This window comes from Chanos chanos, chromosome 5 (assembly GCF_902362185.1).
Source record: "Chanos chanos chromosome 5, fChaCha1.1, whole genome shotgun sequence".
NCBI classification, from domain to species: domain Eukaryota; kingdom Metazoa; phylum Chordata; class Actinopteri; order Gonorynchiformes; family Chanidae; genus Chanos; species Chanos chanos.
This window is the reverse complement of record NC_044499.1, coordinates 15617184-15643502: the sequence shown is the minus strand read 5'-3', so window position 1 is coordinate 15643502 and position 26319 is coordinate 15617184. Positions and strand designations below refer to the sequence as shown.

The following is a 26319-nucleotide window of genomic DNA, read 5'->3' as shown; positions in this document are numbered from 1 at the left end:
ATGGCTGGAGGAGCCCCATCTCTCTGTCTCCTCTCGTTGCTCTGTCTGGCTGCTCCCGCTCAGGGCCAGTGGTGGGCCTTTTTCTGGGGGAAAGGGATCACCACACCGGCTCCTGTCAACACACCTGCCCCAACCACAGGAGTGACAGAGGAGACCACGCTCTCTGTGCTCCTCACCACACCGCCTGTTCCCACTGAGAATGGAGCCAGCAAACCCAGGCCTAAGAGACCTCTAAAAATGTGGAAAAGTGGTGAGTTTGTGCTGAACTGAGACACAGGGAAGGAAAGAATGATCTAAGGAGAAGGATTCTGACAGAGGTAGATAAAGAACATTAAATGAGAAAGATACTGTTGGAGGAGTACTGTTTGAACTGTTTAACTCTCTCTTGTGATTGTTCTTTGCCCTCTATCACTTTTTGCTGTGACTAGTAGAAGCTGTGTAAATGAGAGCTCATATCTAGAGTGGTTATATCTTTTTTTTTCATAACAACCATAGCAAATTTTCTGCAATAGTGTATGGCTCAATACACCATACTATTTGGTAATCTTAAATCTAAAAGCAGCATGGTAGTAGTTAGGTCATGACTAAGATTAAACAGTATTCCACCCAGAGCTGATCAGAGATTACAGAACTGGGTCTATCAGTTAAAGTCCCTAATTGAGGCTTGTTAATGCCACAGAGAGCGGCCTGGTGGTGCTCTGCTGATCCTTTTTTTTTTTTTAAAGCATATCACCAAATCCTTATCACATGATATTGTAATAATAGGATTAGGGCATGAACCTTCCTGGATGCATAAGAAATTGGGGTCGCAGTGGGAGCATTGTTTCAGAGCCACCTGCTGATGTCAGGGGAGAGGAAAGGGGGGAGACCAGGGGTCCAGGCATTTCCTTCAATTAGTCACTGTTTTGTTACTAACAAAGCGAAACTGTTATTACTGTTTAATTAGTGGTCCATGCTCAGACAGCTTATCGTGGTTGGACAACCGCTCTTAAAGGTAATGAATTACCTGTGTGAGGGAGGAAAGCAGGCTGCTGTTCTGTAATTAAGTCTGTAATAAGCTGTGTTCTAAGATGCCACCATACGGTGGACATTATTTGCACTTATTCATCAGCACCTATAATGGCATTCATCTTACAGACTACATTGTAGACAACAGTAGGACAGGGACATCTACAGTTGTGTGTTGTATTCAGAAGGCATTATAAATTAACCATATGCTTTTTACTTGGTTTTAAAAACAGTGATGTATTCAAAATTTTACTTTTCAGTCAGTGCTTGTGATGAAACTCAGTTGAAATATGTCTTTTGTATCACAATAAACAGACATAGTAGGAGTTACAGAGCCACTGTAGATTGTATATTGGGTTGTGTATTCATTTTTCAGACAAGGAGATGATTTCTGAAAAGACACCCACAGAGTCAGATAATTGTATATTTCCACCTCGCTAGTTTGAAAAATTGTAGAATGAAAATCAGTTTCAAAAAAGAAGGCGGGTAATAGACTCAAATAAAACATGAAAAAAAGAAAAAGTGAAAATGAGCTGTAGGTTTTTCTTCCGTGGAATTTCAGGACGAGGCATCTCCACGGGAGAGCCCCAGCATGCGACGGGGAATGTACAAAGATTGATTAGTCCAAGCATGCCTTACCGTGACAGGCTCCTATGGCTCTTGTAAGTCTGAATGTGATTGGCTGGTAGTCTGAATGAAGTTAATGGGTAATTCCCTGGTGATTGAATATGAGATGACATGTAAGGAGATTCAGGCTGGCAGAGGTTAACTCTATCTATTGTTAAAGCTTGTGACAATTAGTGAAAAATGTAACCAGATTTATTTAACATTGCGGGAGTGCACAGTTTGTGCTGTAGAGCCTTTTGATTCTGTTTTCCAGACAATTCACAAAGCAGTTCACATGTACAATATATTGATACTTGACGTTACACTTGGCATTAAAAACACATATTACATATTAAGGAATGCCGTTGTTGGAAACGTGTGGCATTGTGCAAATCCGTATCACACACTGTGATATTGTAGTGACAAAAATCACTTTTTAAAATTTGTAGTCCATGTTTGCAGTTCTTCTGTTGTTGTCCAGTTCACACTTGCTAAAGTAGCATGCAGACACTGGTGGGGAAGAAGAGCACAAACCAGCAGGGAGGACAGGACCGTTGCAGCACTTTTCATAGACAGCAACTGATGCAGATCATTTTTATCTATAGTGTTTTGATCTTGATAGACTCTAGACTCTTGATAGTCTCACCTTAACTGACATTCAGCAGCTTATCTGTGCAATTCAAAAGACTCAAACAATGGAAATGAAAAAGACCAAAAAAGAGTATAATGATGTACCCCACTGTATTTTATGGTACCTAGACCTGCATATAAATGACCTGCAACTCTGAATTGGTGACTCAGCAGCCAACATTCAACATACTTATATTGTTTGTAATAGTTATAGTGTTAGTTGTTAATATGTTGTTATTTTAAGATTGTATTTAAGATTAGAAGGGAAAAATGTAAAAGTAAGTAAAAATCATGCAATCACAAATTTGGAAGAAATATGGGCTTGTTGTTTTTACATTGTATTCAGGCAATTAATTTAAATTATTTTGAGAGTTTTAAAACACTTGTGTTTTGGCGAGCTATATTTTGGAAAGTTAGTTGTGTGTAGTATTTTTTCAGTGCTTAAGCATTGCAAAATAATACAAATGTGAGGTATCAGTCGAGCAAATAATTAAAATGTGGGATTCTTATGTCCTCCCTTGGGTTCTTAAGGTTCTTTTTCATGGACCAGTTCTGTATTTTATGTTTCACTCCCTCAGAACGGGGCTCAAAGGATCACCTCGATCTGACGCACCTGATTGGCGTGCCCCTCCCTCCTTTCGTCTCCTTCATGACGGGCTATGAAGGCTTTCCTGCCTACAGCTTTGAACCTGAGGCCAATATTGGTCGGCTGACCAAGTCTTTTGTCCCTGACCCGTTCTTTAGGGATTTTGCCATTATCGTCACCGTTAAGCCCACTAACACAAACGGAGGGGTGATATTTGCCATCACGGATGCACCCCAGCAGGTAGTGCATCTTGGGCTGGCATTGACTCCTGTGGAGGACCATACCCAGAGGATCTTACTGTACTACAGTGAGCCAGGAGCCACGCACACCCAGCAGGTGGCATCCTTCAAGGTGCCTGACATGACCCAGAAGTGGAGCCGCTTCACCCTGGCTGTGCAGGACGAGGAAGTTCGGCTGGACATGGATTGTGAGGAGTACCACACCACAGCTTTTCAAAGAGGTCCACGTCCACTCAGCTTTGAGCCTGGCTCTGGTATTTTCGTGGCTAATGCTGGGGGTACAGGCCTGGAGAAATTTGTGGTGAGTTCACTCAAAAATCATATGTGTGAAATACATATGTTTCTCTTTGTGTTAATGTCTGGGAGCTTGGTTGCATGTGTTTGTGTGCAAGCATATATGTGTGGACATGAACATGATCCATGGATTTATCAGTCAAAGAAGAAGAGAAGAGTATCATTTCCAAGGCCAGTTTCAGGGACATCTTAATAAATCCTTTTTGTTTGTAGATAGTTGTGTGAGAGGGATCAGTACTTTTTTATTAGGTTGCATTAGGTTGTTCCAGAGTTACAGTCAGTCAGATCTGCTTCTAGTGTGTCTCACTGTCATATTAATCCTTTCATTCTATGCAATAAAATTTGTGTTTTTTCACTTGCTTAGTCAGGTTGCTTAACTCTTGTTGGTCCTGAACAAAAAAATGAAAATTGAAGAAAAGAAAAGAAAAGAAAAGAAAAGAAAAGAAAAGAAAAGAAAAGAAAATGATTTGACTTGACATATCTTGACCCAAAATGAGCTTTGCTGACCATGTGAATTCCCACTGTCTTAGTTTGTATATTGTGTTTGCAGAACTTGTTGTCATGGGAACAGCAGTAAATAGGCAGACTTCTTTGTGTAAGGTGGCACGGTGCCGGATTGGTCATAGTTATTGGGTGAGGAAAGATGAGCCAATCAGAATCCACATAAGTTGCATTGAAGAATATGGAGCAGAAGAGAGGGGCACAGCTAAGGTGATCTCACAGAGAATTCTCCAGCCAAGAGAGCATAGGTCTGCAGTAAAGATGGTTGGGCACTGGCCAAAGGTGAAGGTTAAAAAGAGAAGCACACAGAATAAGAGGGACAGGATCAGTGCATACACATCGGAGACACATTACCGCATACAACTCTGCATACAAGAAATGACTACCAAGTCCAGAGTTAGAGGAACTGGTTTGCATTGTCATAAAAACATTCACTCTTTCTGCTATGCTCCCTTTATGTTTGTTCTATGTACTTGTATACTTCAGTTCTACACTCAGTTCATATTCAGTTTGTAAACCCTAAATAAAAAAGGCTGCTGAGCAATTCATCCAAGTGCAATAAACAAGAAGTGTAAGTAGTTGTCAGACAGGTAGTCATTCTGTGCCAGAGAACAACTCTGTCCATTCATGTCTGCCCTGGCAAAAAGAACACTTTCTGTGGGCTAATAATGGGCAGCAGAATTTAAGGCCAAGGATCCAAATCTGTAGGTGTAAAGAATCAGTGCGTCATTTTTTGCAGGAAAAATGCTGACCTTTGTGGAAAAGCAGCGCCTCTGTATTCCACTGAAGATCTCTACACTAAGCTGTATTGACGAGTATCAACACAGAGTGATGAGAACATACTGAGTTGACATTTAAAGCTGTCAGCTGCTCCTCTTTCCAACTGAAGTCAAGCTGAACATGACCAGTAGTTTTAGTGAATTTTTCACTTCATAGCATCTGAAACCTTGTGCCTTTGATACACAAATGGTAATGGTGGTAAGAAGTGACATTGTGCCTCTCTTAATGAAATGAAGCGCAGAGATTGGTGGTATATCCTTGATGAAGTCTGTGTTGTTTGGTCAAAAGTGCACATAAAGCTAATGATATGTTAATTTTGTATTCCAGGGCAAAGTATCTTAAGACTCCACCACACATTATTAAACTTGCCTGAGGTATCATTAGTATGTTCTATAGAGGTGGATGTTCTTGTGCTGTTACTGTTTCCTCCCAGAATGTGTGGCAAATCACTCATGCTTTTTCTCTGTATCTCCCTCCATTTCACTCTCTCTCTCTCTCTCTCTCTCTCTCTCTCTCTCTCTCTCTCTCTCTCTCTCACTCCTTTCTCTCTTTTTTCTTTTTCTTTGTCTGTGTCCAGGGGTGCATTCAGCAGTTAATCATCAAACCAGACCCCAGAGCTGCAGAAGAACAGTGTGAGGAAGATGACCCCTATGTGAGTGTCTACAGAAGCTGAATCTATTCAGTCTGTATACTAAACATTGTGGGCATTAGTCCTTGATGTAAGATCATGAAGAGTATGAAATTGTTTGTTCCGCATATGATTTTTGTTCGCACTTTCAGTTACTGTGTTTTATCTTATTTGAATCTCAGAGTTAAAGTGGAATTCTAAGACAATGAGAATAAACATATACAAACTGGTATCAGTGACCTTGGGGTATTCCAGAAAGCGGGTTTAGTAAAAACTCTGAGTTAGTTAACTCAGAGCAAGTAATAAACCTCCTAATAGAAAAGTCCTATGGCTTTGTTTTGCTAGTGGAATGAAGCCATAGGGCTCTTCTATTTGGAGGCCTACTACTTACTCTGTGTTAACTAACTATGAGTTTTCACAAAACCCGCTTTCTGGAACACCCCCCTGGTCAAATTGACCTTGTTTGAAGAGGTGTTAGTACCCCCTCTAGTGGCTGAAAACAAGGCCTTTGGTTCCAGGTGTCTGGGGATGGAAGTGGCTATGATGGTCTAGATGACAGAGAGACTGAGGATGAATTGATGAAAAGGGAGAAGGACAGTAAACATATATCATGGGTGAGTTTGGAAACTAAGGGTATATCTTACTCTTTCTGGAAACTGCTTAATATGAACAACTGTATGACCATATATGGTTGTTTTTGTCAGTCTGATTGAAACCATTCTGTATTGATTAAATTAATAAATATTTGAAGTATTTTATTTGAAGTAAAGGTAACTATTTGGCAGTATATTCAGCATACATTTATGGTACATTTCTTTTTGAAGTTATTTAATTGTATGATGCTCATGAGATAGTTCTACTCCATTATGCGAAGGAAATATATCTGCAGTGAGAGCTATTGCTATTGCAAATTGTTGCCTCATTTTAAAGGAAATCTAGCATGTCTTTTCCTTCCGGTGTAAAAATTCCCTGTCCATAAAAAGTTATTTATTCTTCAAGAACCAGGCTATGTAGGAGTGTAGTAAGTGGTAACACAGGGTTCTCATGAGAGCCGAAATATTTGTCAACGTGATTTGTGAGGATCTGAGTTCTGGCAGTGGCTCAGAAAGTCAAAGTCTCTTCTTTTAGCCTGTCTTTAACATCTGTATTTGCTCTCTGAAATTATTGTTGATTGTTATTACAGAAATATCCTCAAAATCCTCCACTGCATAGGAAGTAAACAAGCGTGTTTCCTCCACCAGAAGAACAGACCAGCAATTTCTTTCTTCTTTTCTATAATGTTCCTCAAAAGTCATCTTAGGACTCTGCCTTTCAAAAACTGCATCAAGTTCCTAGAAAGATTTTCTGCATGTTAGTTAGCCGTATGTGGATAACAGTGTGTGTGTGTGTGTGTGTGTGTGTGTGTGTGTGTGTGTGTGTGTGTGTGACCTCTTCCAGCCAGGGTATGACCTGAGTGAGCCTGTCCATGCTCCACCAACCATGCCGCCTGAGCTGGAAGGGGAAGAATACTCAGGACACCTTACTCCCACAGAAGAGAGCCGTCACAAGATGCAGTTCAGAGGTGAGAAATGCTCAGGGGACAGGATGCCATCATGTTCATGAAATATTTAAATAAGGAATGATGGGCAGACAATAAAATTGTTACTGTGTTTCAGTGCCTCGTAGTTTAATTTGTGCTGTTTTTGTGCTTTGTTTATTGTATACCACTGAACTGACATATGTTTTTAATTAGAGGCTGTCTTATTTGGTTTAATTTTCAAATGTTTATTGAGGAACTTAATCAAAAACTTTGGTTTGTTGTAGCACTAAGCTTTCTTATTAGTTGGCATTTTTGTTGTTTCCTCAAACAGGACATGATCAAACAGAAGAACTCGGAGAGAGGTCGGGAAACGTAAGTGAAAGTGCATTCGGATTCTTTTCAATACAAAAGGGTTTATATTTTCAGTCTTGCATGAGAATGTTATAAGTTCACAGACTATAGAAACTTAATAACCTGAAACAAAATAAACTGACAGTGATGAGTTACTTGGTATAGATCAAGGGTATACACTATACCACCTATATTGTCATTCACAGACCCTTCCTGGCAGAGGACAGAAAGGGGAGCGAGGAGAGCCGGGACCTGCTGGACCACCCGGGCTTCCAGGTCCCCCCGGTCCAGCTCTACCTCCTAAAGAGAGAGCATTGGCGGGTCCTCCTGGACCCAGGGGTCCAAAAGGCCCTGCTGGAGCACCAGGCAGACCAGGGAAGGACGGGCAACCTGTAGGTACACATTATGATTATGAAAGGTAGTTTTTTTGTTTTTTTTTTACAGGGAATTGTTCCCTCAGGCGGTTAACATTGTTTACTAGATTTAGGATGTTCAATGCATGAAGACCAACCAAGACTGCGTTGTAGAAAATGTGATATTATGACCATACAACTACTGATTTAATACAGTGCACAGAAGGTGTACAGTGCAGTGACATTCCATTTCTTTGTAATAAAGTTGTTTTAATTATTAGGGCTTTCTGACATGAGGAAGAAATTTCCTTAAGGGCAAATTCTCAAGTACGCCACTCGGAAAGCTTGCTTTGAACTTTTACTGATTTTAATATTAATATTACATTAATATTCTCATTATTCATTTGATTGAAATTGAATTTGAATGCATTTCTGAATGGGGTTTCATTATAATTATTCAATACCATAATATGATAATGGCAAAATTTCTAATTCAGTTTGTTCTTATTGTCAATGTCATCCCACTGATGAACCATGTGCTTGAATTTGTTTGTTGTAATGTCTGATCTGTACTTCACAGGGTAGCAAAGGTGAAGATGGAAAACCAGTAAGTAGCTGTTAAGTCATTTAAATTTCATTTGCAACACTCCTCTGTGTTTTTCATGAAAAAAGAACATGCACAAGAGCATGCCAAAAATCTATCAGGACAGATCATTTATTTGAGACAGTTTATACTGTTGCTATTAAGTGTAAAGTTGAATTTTAATTAAAACTGGGTACAACTCTAAAATGGACCACTCAACACACACTGAGTGAACTGATATGGCCATAGAGAGGTACCTCAGAGATTGCTTCAGGTTTGGAATAGTCTTTACTGTTGCAAAGACAAAAGTCATCTATACATTCGTACTGTCCCCTGTAGGGAGAGAGAGGACTACCAGGATATCCAGGGCCACCAGGAGAGTCTGGAGTAAAAGGAGAAAAGGTGAGCAAAGTTCACATTTACATTCTCAACAAAATATTTCTAGTTTTGAAAAATCAGATCCGTCAATGCACACCCAAACTGTGAGTGATGACTGTGGGTGCCTTCTCCTCTTATTCACTATAGGGTGATCCAGGGATGGCAATACCTGGCCCACCAGGGCCTCCTGGACCTCCAGGGCCTCCAGGGCTATCCAGACCAGCTAAATATCCTGTTAGTACTCTTTCCAGTACTGGAATTTAATATAAAAATGATTGTCTTGCTGTATAAATCTTGACCAATATATTTCATGTTATGTGAATATTCTAACAATCATATGCGTGGTTATATCAAACTAGACATCACAATCATACGCACTGGTACTTCCATATCAATACAACATTTGAGATGAAGTTTCTTTGTGAATTTCAGGAAGGTTTGGATGCATTTGGCTCTGGGCTTGGGGACTTAGATGGTGATGCAGAACTCATCATCAGAGTAAGAACATCATTAAGTTGCTATAATCTGTATCAGATTTGTCTGTTTGCTAAATCATTAATTGTATGTCTGTGAGAGTCTTCTCACTTACAAATGATGGACAGCAGTTTTTGTAATCAACTGGCTTGGTAATATCAAGCTTAAATCTAAATATTTACAGAGTTTACTGTTTACTGAGTGTAAAATCTACTGTGTTTTGATCTCACTTAAATAGATTTGTTATTATAATGTCTTTATCCACAGGGCCCACCTGGCCCTCCTGGACCCCCAGGGCAACCTGGGCCCCCTGGTCCCAGCATCCCTTTCAAACCTTTACTCCCAGGACCCACTGGCCTCCCCGGGATCCCAGGGAAGGACGGCAGGGATGGACTCATTGGTAAACCAGGACTTCCTGTACGTACTTTTACTTCAGTGATCTGGTGTTTACCATATATTTCAAACAGAGATTATGGAAATGTGTTGGTGATGAAATGAGTCATGGACCACTTAGAATTCAAGACCATGTTGCACAGTGTTAGAGCTTTTCCCCATCAGTTTAAGCCTCATCTTTTATTTGTGATAGAAACATGAAGCAGGAGAAAAATTCAGATGACTGAATCATTTATTCATTACCTCTTTGACTGCCGTCAGTTCTCTAGCCATGATCTGCTGAGTAATAACGTGTCGAATCATCATTAGTGGCTAATTGATCATGTGTTCTCCTCTGCTTTTCTGTGGCTGAGTGACCTTCTTGACCTGAAACCCTTACTCCAGATGTTTGAGGATTGGTATAGTGGGTCTGGCTCAAACTTTGGCTCTGGATATGGCTCAGGGTCCCACTCGGGTTTTGGTTCTGGAGATGTATCACCCTGGTTTATTCAGGTTACTGAACCAGTAGGATGGAAAAGGCAGCATTTTCTCCCCAACATATTACATGTTCATGTTGTCTGGCTTCCCTGTCCCTTTTGTTCTACAGTTCAAAAGTTTGGCATTTAAGTAATGTTCTTTTTTATACATTTGTCTGTGTATGTGTGTGTGGATGCAAATGCCATTCAGTCTCAGCCATTTTTTTTTGCGTTATCAGTACTAAAACCGCTTATATAGTTTGTTTTTGCATTAAAATTTTCAAGTCATTAAAATGTCTTCCTAAACATAAAAAAAATTGTGCGTCAGTTAAATGAATTTGTCAGAATTTTAAATCTAGTATGGTTCAACAAACAGAGTCTTGAAAGCAAAACAGCATGGCATAGACATCAGCTTGAGGACCTCCTCTCAGGACTGACATAGATTTTAACTCTGGATTATTTATTGCACAGAAAATAAAGCCTTTGGCTTCCCACTCCAGTTTTTAATAGAGAACAATAGTTATTTTATACAAAGAAGATCTGAGGGGTGAAAGTAAACTTCAGCTTTGTACTGCAAACCCAGGCTGTGCTTTATTTGTTGAACATGGGCCACTGATGTTTGGGAAAATCTGCCTTTTTTTCTTTGCTTATACTAACTGCCTTGGCAAAGCCTAACAAGTTGCCATGAAAAAAACCCTTCTTTCTTACATATGTTCTTAAAACAGTATGAAAACTTAGGCAAAGTAATGCAGTAAAATTATATGTTACTGATATGACATAATAAACATTTAATAAATATTTTGTCCTCTGCATTATGCGCTTTCACTTTTTCACTTGTTTCAAAACCACATTTTGTAAAAATGTCAAATATTAAGATGATATGATAACTATCACAACTGTAACATATAATGTTGTAGTTTGCTGTCAGCTATTTGTTGAACTTTTTGAAGTTCAACTGCAATCGTACATTAAGGGTTATGATTTTGCTAGGATCAGGGGCATTAATCTTCTAAAATGTAGAAGTGCACTAACAAGATTGTTTACTGTAGGGTGTTCCTGGACAAGATGGTGCACAGGGTCCAAAAGGAGAGAAGGTACAAGGGCTCTCTCTTAAATCAACCATTACTATTCATTGCAGCACCAGTGGAATACCAGATATCTTACATTTTTAAAATATTTATCTTTTACAGGGTGATCCAGGAAAAATAGGAACTCCAGGACCAAAGGTATGCTGGTGGTTGGTTTTCTACTGAGGGTATCTCATGATTAAATGAAAGAAACAGTATTCTCATAACAAGCAAAAACTGCATAACAAAATGTGTTAATAATGTGTGTTGAGAGAGTGCCACCACAAAAGAAACTTTTGGCCAAAGATTTAAGTGATTCCCAACAGTTTTATTGAACAAAGGAGCAGTTTCAGGAAAAGCAGAAGTCATGAAGTGCTGAATGTAAGTTTATCAAGGAGGAATAAGTTAAGGTTTTCAAGAAGTAATAATGGAAGGTTACTGAGGTGGCATCCAACCAGTGCCCATGAGAGAAGAGGAACCATGAGGTGACACATACATTGCCACATACATTGCCAGAGTGATTTTGAAGCAGAGTCTACTCAACCACTCTCAGTTTAGTCTCTTAGGGCATGAGGAAGGTCTTGAAAGTAGATGCTTCATTCGGACACTGAGAATTGTTACGGAAGCAAAGGGTGCCATCTGACTTGGGCACCATCATAACGGGACTAGACCAGAAAGTATGGGATTCTTTTAAGGTCGCAAGTAAGTTTTTCTTAGATTGTAGATGCACTGATGAGCCATTTTGGATGCTGCCATGTGCCGTTTAAGAGACGGACTTGGAAGCTAATCAGAACTATTAAAATTACCTGCACATTCTTCATGCTTGCGCCTGTCTGCACCTTCACTAGTAGTCATCGCCGTAGCACCATGTTGTGGTGTTGCGGTTAAAGTATATATGTATGTGCAAGTGAAGTATGTATGTATGTGCAAGTGAAGTATGTATGTGCGAGTGGAGTATGTATGTATGTGCAAGTGAAGTATGTATGTATGTGCGAGTGAAGTATGTATGTATGTGCAAGTGAAGTATGCATGTATGTGCAAGTGAAGTATGTATGTGCGAGTGGAGTATGTATGTATGTGCAAGTGAGGTATGTATGTATGTGCAAGTGAAGTATGCATGTATGTGCAAGTGAAGTATGTATGTATGTGCGAGTGAATATTCAATTTTGGAGGTATATATGTATGTGCGAGTGAAGTATATATGTATGTGCAAGTGAAGTATGTATGTATGTGCAAGTGAAATGTTCAATTTTGGAACTATATATGTATGTGTGAGTGAAATATTCAATTTTGGCCTTACCGGCTTCTCATACATGTAGTGTCCCACAGTGCATTGCTATGAAATCATTTCTAAATCTTTTAAAATGGAGTAGATTACCACTCTCGTACGTATGCTTCCTTCTTCTTTCACTCACTTTTACTAAACTGGGCCTTCGCTTCAAGGGTGAAGCAGGAGAACCAGGATTGAATGGACAACCTGGACCAGTTGGGCCCATGGGAGAGAAAGGAGAGCCTGGTCCCCCTGGACCTCCAGGACCACCTGGACCCTCAGCAAATGGTTTCATGTTGGAGGTACAGTTCTATGGCCAAACCACATTGTGTGGTGATGCCCTGTCTTCACAGATCTTAAGATAAAGATGTGGTACAATTGTATTTCCAGGATCTTGAGGGCTCTGGAAGAGAAGGTGTAATAGGAACAGGAGTGCTTAAAGGCTCACAGGTTTGAAGAAATCTGTTATCGCTTTCTCTCAGGCAGAGAATGTGAAATGTGAATATTTCCATGCATCCCTTAAGTGCACTGCCATTTTCGTTATAGCATAATATTTCTAGCTAATCATTTGTATGTTGAGCAGCTGTCTTGACAAGATTTTATCATGTGTGTCTTTGGAAAAAATAGCCACAAAACTGAACCACAAAATATGTTATATGCTCTCTTTATGTTGAAACGCTTATATACAGTTATATATCGAGTTGACAGTTATATACTGAGCTGAGAAATCTTATATACTTTCTTCTTCAGGGACCTCCTGGACTCCCTGGTGAGCCTGGACCTCAGGTAGGCTCTCATTCATACTAATCATTAACTTTGATTACAATACCATGCATGAGCACAACAGTGTCCTTTTCAGACAGCTGTTATGATAGAGTAGAAGTCTAATCCTTCATCACAAGACAAATTCTTTAAAATTTTCAATGTATTTTTACACCTTAGCCTCACAATATTCTTTTTCTGATGCTCTTTCTCTGAAGGGTCCACCTGGCGCTGATGGAGCTCCTGGTTTGTCTGTGAAGGTCTGAAACTTTCTGCTCTCATCATACAGTGATACTTATATATGTAAATCATTGTTGTGTTTTCAGATAATTTGAGCCTCCAATCTTTGTGTCATTATGTCTTTCTTCAGGGAGAGCCCGGTGCTCCTGGGCCAGATGGCATGCCAGGATTGGCAGGGTTACCAGGAGCCAGGGTCAGTTCCTAGCTTCCAGTGTCTGGAGTACATCATGCAGTTATATTAATGAGAAATGTACTACATTATGACTATATTATTGTCAAAGCTAAGTAAGTTTTCTTAGAATGATTTTGCATAGGTGAGATTGACTGTCATGATGGTTACTGCAATCAAATGATAATGAATGTTTGGTATGTAGTGTTCTCACTTTGGTTCATATCTTTACACTGATTTGCCTCATGGTTCTATACAGGGTCAAAAGGGTGAAAAGGGCAGTCCAGGGCCAAAGGTATAGAATTTACTGATTCTCCCAGTTTCACTCTTCAGGCCAAAATGAAAAACACTGCATGTAAATATGGACACATTGTTCACATATGAGTTGCAATGTAGTTACATTAGTTTGTAGAGCACATAATCTGTGCATAATGCATAATCTGTGATAATAGTTGATGCTAAATGTGATTTTTTTTTATAGGGAGAACGCGGACAGGATGGACTAAATATCACAGGGCCTCCAGGTCCCCCTGGTCCACCTGGACCCCCCATTAGCATTCAGGATGTAAGTAAAAAGCTCTCTTTTTAGCTTCTCCCTTTCACCCCAAGTCATGCTACCTTATGCTTTCTTTTGTCTTAAATTTCAGTGCTCCAGATAGAGCATACATATTTGGGAAGTTTAACGCACACTTCAAACTGTGTCATGTCCTTGCAGCTCCTGCTCAATGATACAAGGGGCATCTTCAACTTCAGTGAGATCAGAGGGCCCCCAGGTCCAATGGTAAGGGGCTCTATTGGCCCAAAACTGTCCTTTTTAACAACTTTGTGTCTCTTATTCTAGGTATTAGGTTAAGGAATGTGCAGTATATAGCTCCAACTTCAGATAAGTTTAGTCCTTTTGATGTTTATTAGCCACAGCATGGTGAATATGGACAGCAGAGATGTCAGCTTGCATGAGTCATTTTGTTTTTGATGCTTGACTTTATCAGCTGGTAAATGTATCTAGGGCATGTCATATTTCTGTCTGAATTCATTACATTTTTCCATGCTTGTACAGTATATTTTAGAACAGAAGCACAAGGTTTCAGCCTTTATTTTCACCGCATTCCTCTATTATGTACTACCTAAAGCTTAAAAAGGATTATTCAATAGTGGCAGGCTAAGTTTTATGTATCTTGGTGCCTCACTGGATTACCACATTTCATTTGGTTTAGAAAGATGTGATGCAACATCTGTATAACTCAGTAATACCTCAATACCCAGGTGGGGTTTTTTTTGCTTGTTAATGGCTGGCTGTGCCCCAGGGCTTGTCTCTGCCTACCTACATGTACCTGTGAGCCATATTCCCATATTAACCATCGTGTGTTGTTTGTGCTCTCTGTATATCTCTGTGCTGTGCATGTTGTAGGGTCCTGAAGGTTTGCCTGGCAGAGCTGGATTTCCTGTAAGAACTCTCCCCAGTCTTCGTCAGTTACAGTTACAAAATGCGGAGAGCATTTTATAACTTCATTATTAGGTTCTCCTTGATACTTAGGATTTACAAAAGTCCTTCACCAGAAGCCTAGTCTTTTATTATGTCAATTTTAATCAGTCTATCTTAAAAACTTCAAATTAATTATGATCTGAGGTCAGCTGGGTCACATCCTTAAATGCAGGCCATATTAATTTCAGAACTGTTTTTGCCCCCTGCATGCATTTGCTGCCTATGGGATGATTGATAGTTTATCAACTAGGAGTGTAAATTAGAAAGCTGTTATCAAAGCATTTCGTCTGCTTCTCAGTTTTATAATGCTTTCATGAACATTGTCTGTAACACCCAAAATCTGTTTTTTGACCAGGGCCCAAGAGGACCAAAGGGTGACATTGGATTTCCTGGTGTCCAAGGGCCTCCAGGTCTGAAGGTAGAGCAGAGAAGATGTGTGTCTTCCTAACATGATTACCTGAGATTTTCACACGCTTGTAGTTTGCATTACCCTACTGATCAAGCCGTTTGTGATTGAATATTTATCCACAGGGAGACAAGGGGGAGCCAGGTGTAGCCATTGCTGCTGATGGCTCTATAATGACAGGTCTGAGGGGACCAAGAGGGCCCAAGGGAGCCAGAGTAAGCTCCATGTTTCCTCCTCTCAAATAAGAAATAAACTTTTCTTCCTTAAGATGTCATGTCTGTCATGTTCGACACTCTGAATGCTATGTCTGTGCTTGCTGCAGGGTGACCGTGGCCTTCCTGGACCAGCTGGGTTAACGGTGAGACAGACATTAATACGCTGATGCTAATACAGTCTCTCTCTCTCTCTCTCTCTCTCGCTCTCTCTATCGCTCTCTCTCTCTCTCTCTCTCTCTCTCTCTATCTGTCTGTCTGTCTCCCTATCTCATACAATGATCAGCAAAGCTAAAATAACATGCTTTCCATAGGGCCCAATTGGACCAACTGGACCAAAAGGAGAATATGGAATCCCTGGTCGACCGGTCAGTACACTGTCTCAGTTTTTTCAGCACATTTCGTGTGTAGGTAAGCAAGGTTAAAATGGATGTGCATTGACTCTGCCGGGGTTTTTCCAAGCACAGGGCCGTCCTGGAATAGCGGGAAAGAAAGGTGATAAAGGGGAATCAGTCGGCCTCCCCGTAAGTACCATTTCTGTTTGGTGATTCTATGCTGGTCTTCATTAGTTTCACATTTCATAATCTGTGATCTCTTGTTTGTACCACAGGGACCCCCAGGTCCACCTGGACCTCCAGGCCTGCCGGGTCGTATTATAGGTCTGAATGGAGTAAGTGTGGCTTTTTTACCAAAATTATATGATATCATCATGTGACAACAGATTGTTCTAGATTTTGTTCTAAGTTTCTTCAGTCACTAAGTGATTCTCCTCTGAATCTTAAAGACGGTTTTCCCAGTCCGTCCTAGGCCACACTGCAAACAAACAGTAAGTTTATGAATGGAGCTCTCTGAGTGATGAGTGGCCTGGGTGTGGCGCATGTGAGTCTGCCTGTGTTTTCCTCTTAACTGATGGCTCCACCCCTTACCTGGAAGTATAACCAATGCTGACCTCCCCTTATGCCCTGGGTTTACATATTCCATGACAGCATGATGGTGGTTTGGCTACAGAGCTAATTATGGAACTGTATTCCATAACTCACTCTACATAGACTGGGTGTCTCCACAGTTATAGGACATCATGAAAATGGATAGCTCCCTCCCTTGTTAACTTTTAACAACAAAGGAGTCTCTTATATTTGAAGTGCTCCTGTCAGCTCACCTGAGCATGTTGCATGAGGCAGTCTTGTTGGTCTCAACTGAAGGTTCATTTAACTCCCTTTCCTCTGAATGCTACTCAGTTGATTGTTATGCATATCACTGAACACTAACAAACTGCTTGGCAGTTCTCTGGTAATATTCAGCCATTCATTTTTGTAATGGATTCACACAGTCATACAGCACTCTGAATTCTTTAACTGACAGACATTCTGTAATAATGCCTTGTACTAAAATCCAACTGTGCAAAACTTTTTTTTGTGTTCATAGATTAATAACAACAAAGAGGGTCCCCAAGGTAGGCGCATAGCTATCTCATTTGCATGTCTTATATAGTTATTATAGTATTGTATTGTATTGTTCATTTTATGCATGATGGGAAACAAATATGATGAACTGATTTTTTTTTCATAAGAATTTGATTATCGTAGTGAAGTGCCTCTTGTAAATACCAGATAAATCAAACGATAATACATTTTGTTTTGTTTTGTTTTTCATGATATAAAGAAAGCAGAAGAAGATCAGTAGGAGAAAAAGGGGACAAAGGAGACTTAGGATACCCAGGCACACCTGGATCTCCAGGTAAAGCAATTGTTCCTTCTGTTAATGAGAATAACACAGCAATTTAAGATGAACTTGTACATGTTTTGGTATACATTAATACAGCATATTTCATAGTTTACAGTTTTTGGGCAAGCTGAGTGACATGTGACACGTGTTCATGATTCTCAGAGCCATAATACAATAATATCACCTTTCCACTTCTCTTTCCCTCTATCTCTACAGTGACTATGCTCCCTGATGTGCTTGAGGTGAGTGCTAGATTTTAATGAATAGAAACTGAATAGTAACTGTTCAGTAGCGTTTTCTCACAGCATAATTACTTGTGTGTTACCCTCACATTCCTGTGGATACAGATGATTATAGTGAAAATTGTGTGTGAAAGACAGATCAACTGTAGTGTAAGATTTGATGTTACTGATGTTCTAGGCAGCACAGAAAATTTTCTGATTATTGTGCATTTTTCAGGGAGAAAAAGGTGACCATGGATATAAAGGTCAAAAAGGGGAGAAGGGTGATCCAGGACTGCCAGGACCTCCTGGTCTACCGGGAAGATCAGGCCTGGTGGTAAGTCATTTTAGTTATACATGGTTCTACAGGGTGTGTAGTCTGACGCTATGTGCAATTTTACTTGCTTAGTTTTCATTCCAGCCACATCAAACTAGACCTCCATAAGGTTAAAATGAGTTCTGTCAGATTTGTCCCATACAGTCAAAACAAGCTATAATGTGATAGGTACTGTTAAGATTCTTAGTGGTGTCAGTATCACTTCAGATTGGTAAAACATCCTGAATTTAAACAAATCACATCTTGAGAGTTTCATGAGATTTACCACTGTAATAGGGACCCAAGGGTGAATCAGTCGTGGGGCCCCCTGGTAAACCTGGAACCCCTGGCCAACCAGGACAGCCTGGGTTTGGCAGACCAGGACCACGGGGGCCGCCAGGACCAGCTGGACCCCCAGGAGCTCCTTCACATAACACTGCAGGTGACAAATCAAATAAATGTTTTTGTGTTTTTAGTGAAAGTGCAAATCATTCAGTTGTGTAAAAGAAGCAAGAGCAAGAGGTAAAGTCTACTTCACCTCTACTACAGACGTGGCCGAAAATATTGGTACTCTTCCACCTTTTTTTAGATAACAAAAGTTTTCTCTGAATGAAGTTGAAACTGACAGAAGTACACTGTATCCACCATTCTGAATTTCACATTGAATTGAACAGAAATTTGCTTTTGATTTACCACATATTATTTAAAATGATAGAACAAATGAAAATGGCTACCAAAATGGTGTCCTTAACTTAATATTTTGCAACACCTCTGGAGGCAATAACTGCAATCAGACGCTTTCTGTAACTATGAATAAGATTTCTACGCTTCTCCACTGGTACTTTGGCCCATTCTTCTTGAGAGAACTGTTCCAGTTCTCTCAGGTTTGATGGGTATCCTCTCCCAGCTGCAAGTTTCAGCTCCTTCCACAGATGTTCAATGGGATTCAGATCAGGACTCATAGCAGGCCACTTCAGCACAGTCCAATGTTTTCTTCTCATCCTTTCATGGATGCTTTTTGATGTGTTTCGGGTCATTATCCTGCTGGAAGACCCATGACCTGCGACTAAGACACAGCTTTCTGACATTAGGCTGTGCGTTTCACTCCAGAATGCCTTGATAGTCTTCTGATTTCATTGTGCCCTGCACAGATTCAAGGCACCCAGTGCCTGAGACAGCAAAGCAACCCCAAAACATCACTGGGCCTCCTCTGTGTTTCATGGTAGACATGGTGTTCTTTTCTTTAAATGCTTCATTTTGTCTTCTGTGAACTTGTGAACAGTTGATGTGATTTACCAAAACATTCTAATTTTGTTTCATTTGTCCAAAGCACATTCTCCTAGAAGAACTGTGGCTTCTCAACATGCAAGTCCAGCCTTGCTTTTTTGTGTCTCCCTTTTTAGAAGTGGGGTCTTCCTGGGTCTTCTACCATGGAGTCCGTTTTCATTCAGGCAGTGACAGATGGTGCAACTTGAAACTGTTGTACATTGAACTTGAAGATCAGCTTGGATCTGTTTTGAAGTTTTCCTTGGTTCTTTCTTGACCATTCGAATAATCTTTCTGTTCAATCTTTCGGTTCAATTTTCCTCTTGTAACCACATCCAGCAATGTTGGCTACGGTCCCATGGGCCTTAAACTTCTTAATAACAGGGTCACAAGAACATCAGGCTCTTTGGAGATGGTCTTATAACCTTTATGTTGACCATGCTTGGCTACCACCTTTTTTCTAATCTCTTCAGACCACTCTCTGCTTTTCCTTCTGTTTCCCATGTTCAATGTGATAAACACAGTGGCACAAAACAGCAGCGTGAGTAATTTTCTCCTTTTGAACTGGCTGCATGAGTGATTATAAGATTGAAAACACCTGTGATACCAATTAAAACAGAATAGCCTGCTTAAAGTATCACAGCAATGCGATTATTTCTTACAACTTCTTAAGGGTACCAATAATTTTGTCCAAACTATTTTAGAATGTCTTTGTAGAATTAAGCAAGAATTCAGTTATTTTCACAACTTTTCTGTTTTGTACCACTGCAAACCAAAGACAGATATGTATGGATAATAAGAGATCAGGGCAAATGCTGCATTATTTTAATAAAATGCAAGGGTGTCAATATTTTTGGCCATGTCTGTACAAGAGGTCTTATTATTCATGAGAATAATAGACAGTTTGAAGAAGGCTCTGGCTCTGAGCTACATTATAAAAGCATCTGTCCTTTTAACAGTATAAGATCATTTTGGCTCAGAGCTACATTGTTAAAGCATCCAAACTATCACCATTATAAGCTGATTTTTAAACACATATTGAAAAATCTTTATTTAAATATATGTGTTGCAGCTGCAAGCATCCCTGGACCTCCTGGACCTCCTGGTTTGCCTGGTGCCCCTGGACACGGAAGCCCTGTGAGTTCTCCTGCCCAAACTCTTTGATGGGTGGTGCTTCCACAGATCTAAAAGGATCTATACTATATTACGCTTTACTTTATAAATTCAGACTATGTGTGTTTCTCTCTTGTCTCTGGCTCAGGTGACCACATTTAAAAGTGTCCAGATTTTGATGAAGGAGACCCACAGTTCTACTGAAGGGACCATTGCCTACATCTCAGACAAGAGTGAGCTTTATATCAGAGTCCGCAGTGGATGGAGAAAGATTCCGGTATGTTTAATTGCATGTTCAATCTTTATAATGATCTTAAGTTAGAGTGTTGGGTTTGAACAAGCCTGGGAAATTGCGGAGATTTGATTTCTTGGTTAGATTTTTAAACTGCCTCCTTTCTCTGTCATGGAAATGTTATTGCACCATTTATCTTAATTAATGAGACAAATGTATCATTCTGGAATCTGTGGGATTTCATAACAAGCAGTAATATACCACTAACCATTTAAGAGTGAGGGAAATGGAGACTGACTAACATGAAGGGTCACAGAAAAGTCATATCATTTCTGAGGAAATGGACAGCAAAAGGAACACATTTAAAATTATACAACTTCAGCTGACTAATTCAAAGGCCATATATTTATAATTCAGAGAAAGAAGCAGCGATTTTTTAAAAAAAATCAGGAATCAGTCTTTGATTAGGCATAACTTTTTATGAAAGCATACAATTTTTATGCAGGAAAATGTCAATCAGAGTAGTATTTAATTAAATTTGGATTTAAGGAAAGTGACCATACAATAATTTCCCTTTTCTGTGTTGCTTCAGCTGGGAGTGTTGATTCCCATCCCAGCAGACAGCCCTGACTCAGCTGTGTCTCAGGGACTGAGCAGACCCAGTGAACGAAGCACACCCAGAGTGCACAGCCAGGTATATCACTGGGCCACAAAGCATGCTCACATAACATAGCCCATGGGGATAGAGTTTTACACAATATAGTCCCAAAGTGCAAAGATATACAGACTCCAAACTGTATTTGGTAAACTGTCTGTATAGCTGTTAATACATACAGAAAGCACAAAAAGGGTACTCTGTGTAAGAGATAAGAAGTACATAAGAAGTAAAAAGAAGCAAAAGAAATATATGTCGTTAAAAATATGTGATTCTAGGTAGCTAGGTCCACTTTCGAGCAGAATGCAGAAATAGCACATTTTAATCTACATATTTTATTGCTTGCATTCTCAAATTAATTTTATGAAAGCAAACTTTTTTAATCATTTGAAAAAAAAAAACAACGATTGTAATATTTGTATCATTTTTTAGGATTAATATTTTTCTTGGCTGGATAGTAATATTATAATAATAAAAAATCAAGTGTCTTTGGGTTAACTCAACCACAAACTATGTTCATGTGCTTTAGGAGTTACAGAGTGGCTTACCTGGCTTCAGCATCTTGACACAACACTCACTTTCAGTGCCTGGGGTAAGCTCACAACATGACACCAAACATTGTCCCAGTGATATCAGTATTGTTATTCCAGGTTTTGGTTTGTTAACTGTTTACATGCCGAACAAACTCCTCCCCTCTGACCCACCCATGCCTCCTCCACCCACAGTTGCACCTTGTTGCCCTGAATGCTCCTCTCTCAGGGGATATACGGGGGATCCGTGGGGCTGATTTTCAGTGTTATCAGCAGGCCCGTGCTGTGGGCCTGACTTCCACATACAGAGCCTTCCTGTCCTCACATCTACAGGATCTGAGCTCCATCGTTAAGAAGGGCGACCGTATCAATATGCCCATCATCAACCTCAAAGTATGTTTACTGATTACTTCTTCTTTGTAATTCCTTATTTCTAAGCTTTTTGTTCCTACACTTTGATCATGCTGCATAGACATCTTAGGGTGTTGTACTATGTAGTTTTTAATTCTAATACTCTTATCTCTGCTGCATTTAGGTTGTTTTTTGCATACACTGTCTGAACACTGATTGCTCAAATTATTTTTCTGTACTCTTCCCTACAGGGGGAGATGCTGTTTAACAGCTGGTTGTCTATGTTTTCTGGCAACGGAGCGATTTTTGATCCACTTGTCCCTATCTATTCTTTTGATGGACGAAATGTCATGACAGATGAGACTTGGTGGGTAGCACTTTGTAGTAAGGTTAACAGTTAGCAATACATTTATTTTAGATAGAGACAGTGTCATAATTTTGGAAATATAGTATGCATAGCGTCTGTGACAATAAACATTCTGCCTAAACTATACATTTGCATAACTCAAAACAGAAGAAATCTTAAGGGTTTTTTTTCCATATATTTGTTTATATTGTTGTTGTTTGGGATTTTTTAATATTTTCTTTTTAAATATTTTTTATATGCGCAAATATATATTCCAGCATTGTGTGAGTATGTGTGTTTGTGTGCATCCATGTTCTCAGGCCTCAGAAACTTGTCTGGCACGGATCAAGCACGCAGGGAATCCGTTTGACGACTAACTATTGTGAGGCGTGGCGGGCCGGGGACATGGCGGTGACCGGCCAGGCATCTCTGCTGCAAACAGGCAGGCTGCTGGGTCAACACACGCGCAGCTGTTCCAACCACTTCATCGTGCTATGTATCGAAAACAGCTACGTCCGTGACCCTCGCAGACCCTAAACACTGTCCCTAACGTCCCAGCCCATCTACTTCTCTCCTCAACATACAACCTATGGCACATGATCAAATGCTGGGTTGCAGGGGGAAAATATCTTCTCTACTCATTCTTCATAAAACATGTTTTAGAAAATCCTTCCTGAAAAGATGGCACTGCTCACTTGTTTGTCTGCTTCTCTGAACAAGTTTTGTATGTATATATATGTATGTAAATTAGCTACTGACAACACATCATCACCCAGAGTTTGCTGTCCACTGTTACGCAATTGACTGATAGAAAGCCAAAGAATACCTCAGTCAGAAATTTGCAAGCTTGTCAAATTGTAGGATTGCATTCTTATTCTCTGACAAAATCTTCAGTGAGACCAGCTGTTGATTTTCTTCACAATTATATCTTGCAATTAACTTATCAGAGTGCTAATTAGTATAGTATAGATCTTCTTTCTGTTTCTTTTTTCTGTCAATCTCAATGTTTAGACTGCCCCATCAGATGATGAATCAGTACAGGAATGTATGGATATTTTCAAAACAGGGAACTGTGTGTTGCCCAAGTAGATGGTAATGCAATTTAGATGTAACAGATGCACTGTGATGATGTTTGGGGATGGGGGGCAAGGACTGTCAATTTGTTTGTTTATTTTTGTTTTTGTTTTTCATACTCATGAAGGTTTGTATTTCTGAAAATTTTTCCAAGGATTTCTTTTGCAAGTAACAGGTTATCTTCACATACAGATTGAGTCATATTAATTTTAATTATATTCAAACAGAAAAATGGATCATTCTAAATCAAGGCATTCAAAAATTTACACAAAATCCTTTGTATGAAATGCATCAGGTATGGTGATTTCCAGCCCAGCAGGATGCTCACCACAGTTTAATAAGGGTCATAAATTTGTTTTTTACACAGTGAGCCTGCTTACAAGGGCTCTATAAATTTTCTGGCATAGAGAAAGAGTACCATTATAGAAAAGACATTTCAAATGTCTTTTCTATAAAAAAAGACATTTCAAATATACATTTTGGAGGGCCCCTTGAAAAAAAAAAAGATTTGCCTCTCTTTTAAGTCAAAACTTTTTGAATTTGGAAAATGTGACAATGAAAACAGCAATTTTAAATTTTATATTTTGTTTCCACTTATTGACTGGTGCTCCTTGAATAAATATTTTGTTTTGTAAAATGTCTCTTTCAGTATAATATGGTGTGAGGCGTTCATTTTGCAAATAATTGGGGTGGACCAAATAATGGTCGTCATGAAACAGGGACTCATTTTCTGAAGCAACTATATTCCAGTCTAACAGCCCTTTTTGCATATATTTAACATTAATTTCAGTGGTAGTGACCAGCATGTTTTTGCAGTGGAGGAGCTCCACATCTTACACTACAATCTGCAGTGCAGCTCTCCAATCAACTATTTATAATGTCAGTCTCTGAAGTAACACTAGAGATCTAACAAAGAGAAAGAGATCAAAACAATTTGAGCATTAGCCACAGAATCAGCTATTTTAAAGAAACTTCATGTGTTTAGATAAGCAGCGTTGAAAACCATGACGCCATTGGCATAAATAGGAAATAAAGAGATACTACAGGAAAAAGGAGCAGGTGGAACTCAGGAACAGCAATACACTTAACTGGATAGGTGCCTAAAAGCATGAAAAAACTTCCTTAAAAATTAACTTAAGACTGAATCAACACCTCTGTGATCCAGCCTTAAAGCAAATAAACCACAGTTTGAAAGGCATTTGTATCACAGGCCAGTGTACACCAGTGTGTCCGTGTACTGAGCATAAAATGTGAACAGTAGAAGAGGGTAATATGACCTGATGAATCATACTTTAACCTTCTTACATTTGGACATTTTAGAGTTTGGAGAAGTCCAAGTAAAGCCAGCCTAAAGTTGTGAGACAACAGAGGTTGATCTGTTATGATAAAATCAGCCAAAGTGAAATGTACAGTCCCGTTAAGTGCGTACTAACAATTTATTGATCGTCCAATTATTCTTGAAATGGTTCTAAATGATAATTTCCATCCATTGGAGAAAATATTGTTTCCTCAAAATGCCCTAATATTCAGTTGCAAATGTTGAGAGGAGAGGAGCTATCTATTTCCTTCATGTCTCAAAGAACTGAAAACATGAGGAATGGAGGATGATCTTATGTCAATCCAGAATTTAGAAACAGTTCAAAATTCATCAATCAGAAATGCAAATAGATTTTTAGCAGTCCTTAGGTCCACCTGTAGATAATTGTTCTTGGTAATTCCTTCATTCTGTGCTTGCATGTAATTCTTTGGGCATGAAAGTATATATGTAGAAAATTTATGAACACCCTTAGTATTTTATTAAACATGGAGACTCTCTGTTTAAAATTGTCTTAATGTGTCACATATTTGTAATAACGGCTTGACATATTTCAATTGCACAGCTTTACCACACATTCAATTCAAAATCATTGAATGTGTGGTAAAGCTTTGTAAATGAAACATGTCAAGGCATCGTTGCAAATATGTGACACATTCAAGCTATGGTAATATATCTGCGTGTTTGTTTCTGGTTAAGTTTTACTACAGTATCGAAGCAATTTTAATTACCAGACAGAGGTTCAGTGCAATGTGGGTAGCCAGCTAGTCGTTTCATATTTGACAGCAGTTTGTGCTTTCGTCACAAGGGGGCACTGTGCAGTAATCCAAAATACTGTAACAGTGACTTGGGAACTAATGTGAAAGCAGATATAAGCATTTGCCAGATTAAATAAATGGAAGTACGGTGGATACTGATTGCAGATCTGAAATGGAGACAATAAACAGTGTGAACATGTTGTCTTTTTGAAATGCTTATTCTATATCGAGAGTGAGCTCTCCCACCTGAAATGTGGCCACCATTGTGTTCAAGCACTGGGCAAAATTTTAAATCACTATTCTGAAAAATGGCTTATTTCTGTGTTTATCTATGCCCTGGTCTTTACAACATCTCTCAACACCTTTTCTTGAGTCCAGCCAAGCTAACTTTTGGCTATATCGAATACTAACATTCCAGAGGCATTACCCCTCAGTGAAGAGGAGAAACTCATACACCTTGGCACAGAGAACTGTCTTTAACTCATTCGTCGTATGCTGAAGGTCACACGTATTCACTCTTGTTCTAGTTCTTCATTAAAGTTATAACACAGTAACAACTATGTGGTATAAAACATGAGCACAGTCTCAGACAATGGTTTATTGATATCTGGACCCTATCAGGCAAAGCATATATATTGCATTTGTTAAGTTTTGATGATGAAATAGAGTTGATGGCGTTTTTATGAAACTGGAAATGTCTGTTTGATTTCATGAAAGCTGATGACATACATTGTAGATTCAGGCGCTCGTGCTCAGTAAGCCAGTGATAATGTAAGGAATTTCAGGAAAATGTATGTGTTAAGTTCCCAAAATAAAATACAGGCGGAAGGCGGAAGGTCACAATAAAGACTTTATGTGGAATTTTCAGTACGAGGAGCAGAGAACAGAAAAGGGGAGGGTAAAGGGATTGTTGAATCTGGGCGGAGTATGCATTATATTTAGTGATGTTGGCCAATCATGTTGGTTTCTTTCTTCGGCAAAGACCTGCGAAGTTGGGGTATAGAAAAAAACATTAGCCAGTTCGAGAAAG

General features: G+C 39.4%; 1 protein-coding gene across 1 annotated transcript; it reads left to right on the top strand.

The window, feature by feature from the left end:
* On the top strand, positions 1-22679 carry col15a1b (collagen, type XV, alpha 1b). Its single transcript, XM_030774692.1, has 40 exons — positions 1-250; positions 2823-3370; positions 5222-5296; positions 5791-5886; positions 6710-6858; positions 7363-7534; positions 8076-8102; positions 8418-8480; positions 8604-8690; positions 8889-8954; positions 9198-9347; positions 10828-10872; positions 10969-11004; positions 12289-12417; positions 12506-12565; positions 12866-12901; positions 13096-13137; positions 13248-13310; positions 13546-13581; positions 13768-13851; positions 14002-14067; positions 14695-14730; positions 15125-15187; positions 15301-15390; positions 15498-15533; positions 15702-15755; positions 15855-15911; positions 15998-16057; positions 16172-16213; positions 16813-16840; positions 17071-17135; positions 17572-17670; positions 17947-18091; positions 19988-20052; positions 20177-20305; positions 20853-20954; positions 21445-21507; positions 21641-21838; positions 22048-22163; positions 22463-22679. Exons 1-40 carry the CDS (start codon positions 1-3, stop codon positions 22677-22679), a joined length of 3945 nt encoding a protein of 1314 aa, XP_030630552.1.
* The last annotated feature ends 3640 nt before the right edge of the window (positions 22680-26319 follow it).